The sequence below is a fragment of the Misgurnus anguillicaudatus genome, chromosome 23, assembly GCF_027580225.2.
Source record: "Misgurnus anguillicaudatus chromosome 23, ASM2758022v2, whole genome shotgun sequence".
NCBI lineage: Eukaryota > Metazoa > Chordata > Actinopteri > Cypriniformes > Cobitidae > Misgurnus > Misgurnus anguillicaudatus.
Genome location: NC_073359.2, coordinates 36,257,440 through 36,268,559, shown reverse-complemented (window position 1 = coordinate 36,268,559; position 11,120 = coordinate 36,257,440). Strand labels below are relative to the sequence as shown.

Sequence of the window (11,120 nt, the reverse complement as noted above, 5' to 3'; positions counted from 1 at the left end):
TTGTGATGGTTTCCTGGACAAGGATTAGTTTAAGCCAGAACTAGGCCTTAGTTCACTTAGATAATTTAACTAGTTTTAAAACATGCCTTATTAAAAACATCACTTGTGTGCGTTCTGAGGCAAAATAAAGAGCACTGATGTATTTTAAGATATGTCAATGCAAGTTGTTTTCAGTTTGGACAGCTCTTATATTTATTTTAGTCTAGGACTAGTTTTAGGACTAGTTTAATCCCTGTCTCTGTTATGTTTACAGGTATGCAAGATAAAAGTTTTCTTCCAAAGCGACGTGAATATATGTCTTTGGTCTGAAATATATGGAGGGCTAAATATACTTTTAATGCTTTAAAATATATGTCAAAATATTCAAAAAAATATCTGTGAAAAATATTTGTTGTAAACATTTAAGCAAAATATATTTTTTGCCGTATGGGGATATTTAAATTATACAAATGTTTTTAAGACTTTTCTTTTAAATAAATCTCTCGAAACATCTCTCATAAAGCTAAACCGTGTAGAGTTTCCTCATGTAGTGGCGCCATCCAGTGGACATCGTGTAAACAGCACAAACAACTGTTGATGTTAACTGAATATTGATTATTATTAATTTTTTTTATTGTTAATTATTTAGGCAATTAAATCAATACCAATTATCAAAAGCTTCAGAATTTCCCGGTTTTGAAAAATCTAAAATCTTTCAAACATTCACGTGCAAGGTACAGTGTTTATTTTGTATGTGTAGTGTTTGCTGCTTACACAAAACGTCAAATGTTCACATTATGAGTCGCCTTGAATAAAACTGCCTCTGCTCAATGTAAATTCATGTAAATATTTATGCCATAAAAACATTTGGGCGGGACTTACAGCTCTGTCGGCACGCCCACACACTGACGTCACTTTCTGCCCCACTCACAGTCGCTCCAGATCCGCGCTTCATTCAGTCACCTGCACGCGCGCAGTAGACATGTAAACACATCTTCATTTTCATCATCATCATCATCATCATCAGTGGGTCATGGAGACTGACTGGTCCGGTCGGGTTCTAGAGGATACGGGTGAGCTGTCTGCGGGTGTTGTGCACGTGAAGCGGCAGGCGGTGAAGAGACACTATCACAAACACAACCTGAAACACAGATATGAGTTCCTCGAGACTCTCGGTAAAGGGACATACGGACGAGTGACGAAAGCGATGGACCGAACCGGCAGAACGGTGAGCTAACAATACATCTGTTAATAAAGATTCATAAACACTTAAATGAATTCATCACATCAGTGAAAGACTGCAAGAATGAAATATTTGTATTGTTTTTCTGTTGATGACATTACAGTTCTCTCAGATTGATACATGAAACTACTGTAAAAGCATTGCTGTATTTATATAAGATTGCGCTTACTGTAAAAAAACTTGTTGCACTTAAATTTTAATTGTAGAATTTAAAGTCAACATCTAATTTAGTTATTTTAACTTTATTTTATTATTATTGTTTTTATACTTTATACAAATGCTGCATGTTAGGCCATAATATTTACAGTAGCTGTAATTAACAGAGCTTATGCAGAGTAATGAGAGAAAAATAAAATAAATAAATAATAATAATAGTAAATCAAATGCTGGTGGCGCAAAAGGTCATGGGTTTAAACACAGGGAACACACACTGTTCAAATCTATACCTTGTTATGCACTGTAAGTCGATTTGGATAAAAGCATCTGCCAAATGCATAAATCAAATGAAAATAAATAATAATAATAATAAAAAAAGGTAAAAATGATTGCGTCACATGGAAAGACAAAAAGTCTTTACAGACTGGGACCCCTGCTTTGTTCTTATCATGTAGTTTGTAAAGCAAACGTTCGTATGAAGGTGTCATTAACTTGACCCATCCGTGTTTTAGGAGATTTCTAGTGATTTAAAATGACTCAAGGGTCACTGAGACCCCCATCATAATCACTGTCTCACAATAGACACAACCTTGGTGATAACAGTATTGTTGTTCGAAGCCATTCGCTCAAAATATTTAAAGTTTGGTGCCATAAAGACTGAATTATTAGATGATCTATTTTCAGCTTTATTTTGATAATTTATAGCAACTACTCACTAGTCAAGAAAGATTAAATACATTTGTAAATTTAAGTTGATTAAACCTAAAAATATAAGTGCAACAAGGATTTTATCACAGTGAAGATCATTCTCATAAAACCTGTAATGAAAGGTCTATAATGAATTATTTTCCAGTCTTTTATGCAAAAAATCTGTTGAATTTCAGGGCGTGTAAGATATATAATTGATTCGATTGATCTCCAGCAGAATTCTGTGTAATGTCATTTGATATGTAGTGTGTCTCTTGTTTGTGTGACCTTTTGTATGACAATGTTAACATTATGAGTAATGATACACACACACACACACACACACACAGAGTTGTGTCTATACAAGCACTTTCCTTTAAAGCTTAAGCAAACATAAAACAGGTTCTGCGTTACCGCCCTGCCTTTAGAAAGCACCTTTAAATAGCCAGCGGGTCAATTCAACTTCTGAATGTAAGACGCAGTCACTCGCACGCACATTTCTATGATTATACTTCACAATATTCTCTATTAAACACGTACACGTAAATGCAATAAGAAGAAATTATTATTGTGTTGTATTCTATTATGACATTGAAGTGAGTTGTGTATGTGTTTGAGAGATGAGTGTTTATGATATGAGAGTATAGAGGTCAGGTTAGTTAGGGTTGACCCATCAGGTGAGCGTGGGTTTGTGTTACTTGTGTGGATGTGAAACACAAGATTCAGATGGAGAACAACCGATCCCTTGTGTCTATAACACAAAGAGTTTGTTAGGAAAGAGAAAGTCAATGTTCAATAATCTCACCTGAACTGATCAGACGAAGATCAGACTCGAGGTTCATTCAGGGGTTTTAGTTGTCAGGTGAATAAAAATAAGATGTGTTCTTTAAATTGAAAAGCTACAGTTTTTAAAATGATATTATGTAGGAAAGAAGTGAAAATAAATTAAGTTTTGATTTATTTAGCACAAGTTTTATTGATGTATTGAAAAAGGCCCTGAAAGTCTTCTCTAGAGGGCAAATATACAAAAGGTCTTTTTTGGACTTGTTCTGGAAAGATGAGATCTGATGTTGGGTGGGTGGTGTTCAGGTAAGGGTAACATTCCTGTCTGAAATTCCAGAATTCCACCTTGAGGTCATCACAGCTAAAACTGAGATGTTTGACCCAACATGTCTATATCTGTGAAATTCCAGTTTATAGGACAAATATTATGTGTTATCATCATCTTGTCCTGCTGAGGTCATATATGAGTTTTCTTACCCGGCTGGCATGTGTTAGAAATATTTGCCAATGGGTTTAGAAAAATAAACTTGATTCAAGACATACATACAATACCGGTCAAAAGAGTTGAAACACCTGAATAAAATGTTAACTCTGATCTTAAAGATCATTTAATCTGAAGGTTTATGGTTGAAATTACTTTTGTAGACAAAAATATAGCTGTGCCAAACAGATTAATTTCTGTTATTAGAAACTACAATTTTATTTTAAAATATTGTTTTTGAAATTAGATTGAATATTGAAGGAAAAGCAGCCAATAAAAGCCCAGATTAAATGTGAAGTCCTTTTAATATTCTTTTAAATTTATCTGAAGGTGAAGCTTCTTGATAAAATGACACAAGTATGGTTTTGCAATTTCTTCAGATGATAAAATGAGTTTTGGATTTATTTTGAATGCTTTAAGTCCATAATTCCCAGTGGTACATTTGTGTTATACCATAGTTTGGATGAGTTTATTATTTTATTATCATTATAACTTTTGACCAGTAGTGTATATTCTAATCAAAATCAAGTCTTAAAAAAAACACGTATCGCAGTGTCATCACATGATCGTAGTACGACCACAGTATTATGTAAATGAACTGGTTTGTGTTTAAATATTTTCCATTCGAGTTGGTTAATGTTTATGAATCGTTTCCAGAGAAACAATAACGACCTTGAGAAATGATTTCCTCTTATCAAAACTCTTGACACAAAGAAACCTCAGACAGGGATTTTCCTTCAGGATTTTTAGAGATTTCTGTTTCCTCAGTTTCCTCATTGTGAAGCATTGCTCCGTGTGAGTCAGATTTAACGTAGAAAGTTTAATCTTATTCTTTACAGTAAAGAGAAAGTGAATGTTTGCTATTGAATGACCCCTACACTACACAGAGATGAGATCATCTAAAAACATCTCTCTTGAGGAAAGACACGCTTCATTCGTCTGATAACACACCGATCCGGCTATTTCTAGATGTTTAGACAATTTGAGTCAATTTCCCGATAACTGAGAGACTATAGAAACATTAGTGCGGTATTTCCCCTCAATCTGTCACTGTTTCCTCTTCATACAACAACAATATAAACACCAGGAACAGGTTTGTTGGGTGTAGATTACATTCCCATCATACACTTTTCACAACATCTTCTCCTGTGACATCGGTCGGGATGATAAAGAGGAGATTTGTGACGGCATTTATTGGTGTGAAATTCCTCTTCGGGTCTAAACGAGTCCAGGTCTGTTTGTTCATCTGTCGTTTTATTTCTGACCCTTCACAGACCCGTCTGGCACAAACACACTCTGGAATCTCAAACATCTCGGCCTGACGACACACAAACAATTGATATTCGCATACAGACACACAATAGAGTCTGATTATAAAGACACAAAGGTGATATGCAAACTCATCCTTCCAAATGCAAAGTGTCTCACACGAGGACACATTTCCATTGCTTTGTGTTTCATTGACATCATCCCTATTCGAACGGACTGTAAACAAGTTCGACACAATCGCCGTGAGACGATCACGAGGTCTTGAATTCTCTGTCGCACCCAATTGACGTTGTGTTTCTTTTCTTCACAAACATTTACTACAGTCATCTCACTTTACACTTAAATATACGGTTATGTGTTACATTTTTGTGTGACAATGCCAAGTTAGCTCAGTTTTACTATAACGACAATAACTCTACTAATCAACGATTGAGATTTTGCATTACAAAAATGATCCTTACTATGAACAACATACAATCGTCCCAATGTCTTATATTTCTTTATTAATTTCTCGTTTGTTTGTATTTCAGGTGGCCATCAAATCCATCCGAAAGGAAAAGATCAAAGACGAGCAGGATTTAATTCACATTCGTCGTGAGATTGAGATCATGTCGTCACTCGGTCATCCGCACATCATCACCATATATGAAGTGTTTGAGATTATGCGATACTTTAACGTGTTTGTGTAGAGAGAAAGTGTCGTGACATCCCGTAACCAGATAGCTGTGATTATTCACGCTATGTAACGGCTTCTTCTCTGTCACGCCAATCTCTTTGTTCACATTATGTAAGACTCCCCCCAAAAAACACATTTAGTCTGCTTCACTGCACCTCATTCAACGACTCAACGAATCTCCTCTTTCCAAAAAACATCAATAGGCTGCTACCTCTTTCACAATTGTCTTTCTTTTAAAAGTTAGTCTAGACAGACTAATTTTATTACATGAATCATTTTATGTCACGTACACATGTATTAATGTTAACTTGTGTGTCTTTCAGTGTTTGAGAATAAAGATAAGATAGTGATTGTGATGGAGTACGCCAGTAAAGGAGATCTGTACGACTACATCAGTGAGAAACAACAAATCTCTGAGACTGAAGCCAGACATTTATTCAGACAGATCGTTTCTGCTGTTCAATACTGTCACAGGGTAAGAACACAAACACACAAAACAATAAAAGTGGCCACAAAATAATCCTCCACATGTAATGATTATAATGTCACATTCTTTCAACAACTAAGGTCAGCGAGTCAAATATTAGTCAAGCATCATGTATTTCTTAGTAATTCTTTTAAGTGACCCATAAATCTCTTGTGCCCTGAGGAGAACCCAGAGAAACGAGCCACAACATATCTGTGATGCACTAGAAATACTAAATAAAGGATTGCATAACACACAATAGATCTGACATGACTGAACACTAGCTGCGTTATTTTCTAAATGTTGACAAAAAAACATTTGCGTTATTTTCTAAATGTCGACAAAAAACGTTTGCGTTATTTTCTAAATGTCGACCAAAAACTTTTGCGTTCTTTTCTAAATGTCTACAAAAAACTTTTGCGTTATTTTCTAAATGTCGACAAAAAACTTTTGCGTTATTTTCTAAATGTCGACCAAAAACTTTTGCGTTCTTTTCTAAATGTCTACAAAAAACGTATGCATTATTTTCTAAATGTCGACAAAAAAGTTTGCCTTTTTTTCCAAATGTCGACAAAAACGTTTTACAAAATTACGACTTTCCATTAACCAATGTTATGCAACTAAATGTAATTTTGTTAGGGTTAGGGTTTGTCTAGCGATAAGTCATTCCAAAAACCATGCCGACGGGTGTGCACATGACACTAAAATACCTCGATTTTCTTGTGACGGCATATAAACTTAACCACTCCTCCTCTGTCATCAAACATACCGCGGCATATTTTTAAAAATGATCATGTGACTTTAACACATGTCAGGTGACTTGTAAACTTGTTTCCATTGCAGTTTTGGGATATATTCCTTTTTTTCCCAAATTCCCCGAAAAAGCACCTCACACAAGCGTAAAACCTTTTTTTGCGATATATGGGCGTTTAAGCAAAATTGGGCGCATTTTTTATTCACTACTTCAATTTGCGCAATTTTTATAATAATTTTAAAAAAATTATTAATTTGAAGGGTAATGGAAACGCAGCTCATGTCAGATAGACGCTTGAGTTTCAGACATCACTGGCTCTTTATAATGCATACACACCAAGGCAAACAACATTTTCACATAACAAGTCCTCACACAATGTTTTAAAACATCTGTAAGACTGAAAACAAACACACCCTGATATAAAAAAGTATGTAAGCTTTGAGTTAAACCTGATGTACGTTACACCCATGAAGAAATTATTGCGAGACCTTTAAGAGTAAACTCAACTGTCTGCTGTTGGTGTTTTTGGCTTGCGGTGTTAAATGAGGCGAGGCGAGACCTCCGACGTATTTTGCCCTCCTACAGAACAACACAATCCTGCATACCACACATTCCACACACAGCTCGCCCATTCTGTTCTGACCCCGAAGGCTCCATGTCCTTATTTAGAGATCATACAAAGATAAAAGAGGGTAAAGGTTAACCTCGTTTTACCTTCCACATGTCACGACACTGAACTTGCTTAGGAAAACTAAAATTATTTCGCTGACGTAGAAATCTTTATCTGCTAGGGGGTTTCCAGACGTTTCTTGTCGTAATAATGAAAGTGTTGCATCATAGACTATAACAAAAATGCCACGAGTGTGTCTATAATCCCACTATCTGTGCTGTTTCTGTTTAACAGAACGGGATCGTTCATCGTGACCTGAAGTTGGAAAACATCTTGTTAGACGGCGACGGAAATATCAAAGTGAGTTCTGTAGAGATTCTCAAAGTCATTGAGCTTCAGTAAACATAAGCGAAACTCATTTCTGTAAAACCAGTTCTTGAAGAAAGTTACACAGACTCCCTCTCAACACTTTATTGCTCTTACTTCTGTTTTCTCTGGGATTATTAAGCAATAAACCCTAAAATAAGCATGCATGCCTGACAGAAAGACAGATAACAGTGTTACTTGTCTTTTGTTATATAAGAGATCAACAGGTACTTTGTTACAGTCTGAACTGACTTTCTTTCCTCAGATTGCTGACTTTGGGCTGTCTAATCTGTATCAAGATGATAAATTCCTGCAGACGTACTGCGGTAGTCCTCTATACGCTTCTCCAGAGATTGTGAACGGGAGACCGTACAGAGGTCCAGAGGTGGACTGCTGGTCTCTGGGGGTTTTGCTTTACACATTGGTGCATGGAGCGATGCCTTTCGATGGACATGACTACAAGAACTTAGTCCACCAGATTAGCACCGGAGACTACCGCAAACCAACTAAACCTTCCGGTATGTTTGACCGCTTCAAAGATCAACAACATATTTAATATAAAACTGTTTTACTTTGTTTGTCAAAGGGGCAAAGTATCTCTAAAGTTATTTTATTAAGACACCACCCTTTTTACAATACTGTAACAGACAGTGCTTATCTTTTCCAACCATATCATAAACTAAATTGCTTGCTTGCCATAGCAGTGAAAACTATTGCGCATGTTGATCCCCATCACTAATCCTCACTTCCCCTCCACAGATGCATGTGGTTTGATCCGCTGGATGTTGATGGTGAACCCAGAACGCAGAGCTACGTTAGAGGAGATCGCTGGACACTGGTGGCTCAACTGGGGCTATCAGCACCCCCTACTGGCTCAGAACGAATGCGCAGCTCGCCAAGGACCGGATCGCTTGGCCGCAGCGTCTCAAACGGGTGGCCCGACCCGCATCGCAGACTGGTTGCGTCGCACCTCTCGTCCTCTTCTACAGAGCGGCTCGAAGATGCGCTGTCTGTTGCGGTCGAGTGGAGCAACCGGAGGAGAGCCGGTTCAACGTCAACGCTCCATACGCAGGTCGCGTAAAGAAAACAACGTCTCTCAGACAATGCAAGACAGCTCCACTCCTCGACCCCACAAAGGCATTTTGAAAAAGCGGGGCAGTCTGAGACAGAAACCACCCGTTGATGCCCAGACTACACCGTTGGAGGAGAAAAGCCCGAACACTTTTACTTCCAGTGCCGCTGAGCCGCCTGTGCTACCTCCGCCCCCTAAAGGCATTTTGAAGAAGCCGCCCGAAAGCAAGTCGGACTATTATTCCTCTTCCCCGGAGAGCAGCGACTCCACCCAGACACGCCTGTGCCCGTCATCCATGGGACATCGCAAGGGTATCCTCAAACGCCATGGGAAGTTTTCCAGCGGCCTGCAAGAATTTGGATCGCTGGACCAGCTCGCGTCCACTTTACCCGCCGGAGGAAACCGATCCCGGCCCAGCGGAGCAATCAGCGAGGACAGCATCCTCTCATCCGAGTCCTTCGACAGACTCGATCTACCCGATCGCGAGATTCCGGTCACCCCGATGGATCGTCCATCAGGGGGCAGTCGGATGCGAGGATGCGTGTCAGTGGATAATCTACTGGACAGGTCTGCCCTACGGCAGGGACGCTGGGAAATGGACACGGCTTGTTACCGCGCGGGAGTCTCCGATAGTGCGTTTTCAATTGCTGAATGTCAGAACGTAACTCAGACTTACAAAGAAGTCTTTGTCAAGGCGTAGCGTACTTTAGAGACGATGCAACCTTTACGTTGTGCTTGGAAAGTGCACTTGGCCGAATGGGATTTTTGGAGCCGTTGAGGAATTTCTTCATGGAGTAATGATTGTGGCTAGCAAAGAAATGATTTTAGGCCAGGTAGAAACAGAGCATCGCTGAGGACAACAAGTCCTGTGAGGTCTGCTCAGGAGGTGTAAGACAAAAGCTTTTATAGCGTAGGTTTTGAAAATATTGTTTAAGGTGTCGGCTTACTGTATGAAAAAGATGCCAAAGAATTACTGGAAAGAAGTTCAGAACACTATGTGAATAAAGTTCACCTGTTTGTTTTAAAGACTAATTGCTGCGAACTTTCCACAACTGTGCACAACAAATATAGTTTCAAACCTGCAGAAGAAGAAAAGCAGGTCGCACAACAAGAACAGAATGCACAGAAGAATGTTGTCACAGTGGTTTACAAGAAGGCTTTTGAAGATCAGATGTTTATAACACTATTAACTTCTCAGAACTGACAAGTGCTATAAATACAATCAACTATTATCTGCTTCTGAGTTCATGATGTCCAGACTTGAGTTTCGATAGGAGCAATAAGAGTCTTTTTATTGTTTTCAGGAGCACACGTATGAGGTTCAAGTAAAAGTGTAAATAATCCTGTATTTAGAAGTATTAAATGGATCTGTTGACATTTTGGTGGTTGTTTTTAGTTTCATCTGGACATTTTGTATTCATGTCAACTCATTACACGGCATTCATTCACAAACACAAAATTGTGTTATTCCTCTTTAAGTGTCATGGTGTTGTGGGTTTAACTGTGATATGTGTGAACCACTCAGGTGTATTTGATCAGTTTGTGTTTGAGTTTCTGCATGTTTATTTTCCAGTCTATGAATCAGTGAAGCAAATAAACTGCAGATAAAGTGACTTGATTCTTGTGTTTACATCATTTATCACATCTGCTGTTGTGCTATAATACTCTAATGCTGCATCCTAGTTTACAAAATATTCATACTCTATAAGTCCACCACAGATCATAAGTGCAAGATTTTAAAGTGTACAATTAGGCATTTTTCTGAACAAATATTACCCACAATCCCCTGAGGTGCAGAGACATTTGTGTAGGCCAACTGTGTGCACTTTGCTATTTCCAGAAATATTACTTCTAGTATGCAGTATTAGCGTCACACCCTAGGGTACATTCTAGAGATGCACAAATACAAAATTCTGACTTTGATGTAGATAGTTTGGTGGTTATGTTAAAGGTGACAAACAATACATTGTAATAATCTGTTAAATTGTTCCCTGATATCTACACAGAAGGTTTGTGTCTTTTATTAAGTACAAAAATGATCCAGAGACAGTTTTTCATGTCCACTTACAACTCTAGGATTTGTCTTTAAAATAAAAAAGTCTATTATTATCTTATTTGAAAGGGTCATGAATAATAATGTCAAGCTCTGCTCTGATTGGCTGTTTCTCCTTCAGTAGCTCTGTGTGTGTGTAAACAGATCTTATGTTTGAGTCTGTATCAGATTTTGAGGAATAATCAGTTGTTTGGAGATTGTTAATCAGTCCTTGCAGAAAAACGCAGAGTTTTTTTTGTGATTGTTGGGGCAAAAATCCTCGATTTTGCGGCACGTTTTCTTAAAAAATGTGATGGAATATGCGGGATATTTATGCAATTTATGCGATGGAATTGCGGGAATTTACGAAAATTGCGGAACTTGCAAAAACTGCAATGATGTTCACGTCACATAATCACGTCACTTCATAACGTTCCCATGGCAATAGAGGACACGGCTGCGCTTTTGGGAAGTAAATGCAACATTTTTCAACTTTCTGCTAATATATATGTGACTTTTTGCTACGAAAATGCGGAGATTATGAAA

The 11,120-nt window shown here is 37.9% G+C and overlaps 1 protein-coding gene across 1 annotated transcript; it reads left to right on the top strand.

Moving 5' to 3' along the window:
* The first annotated feature begins 926 nt into the window (after positions 1–926).
* Positions 927–10,160, top strand: LOC129453248 (NUAK family SNF1-like kinase 2). Its single transcript, XM_073861561.1, has 6 exons — positions 927–1,207; positions 5,129–5,258; positions 5,607–5,749; positions 7,399–7,464; positions 7,736–7,988; positions 8,230–10,160. The coding sequence occupies exons 1-6, from the start codon at positions 1,013–1,015 to the stop codon at positions 9,240–9,242; spliced, it is 1,800 nt and encodes a 599-aa protein (XP_073717662.1). The 5' UTR covers positions 927–1,012; the 3' UTR covers positions 9,243–10,160.
* Positions 10,161–11,120: the final 960 nt, after the last annotated feature.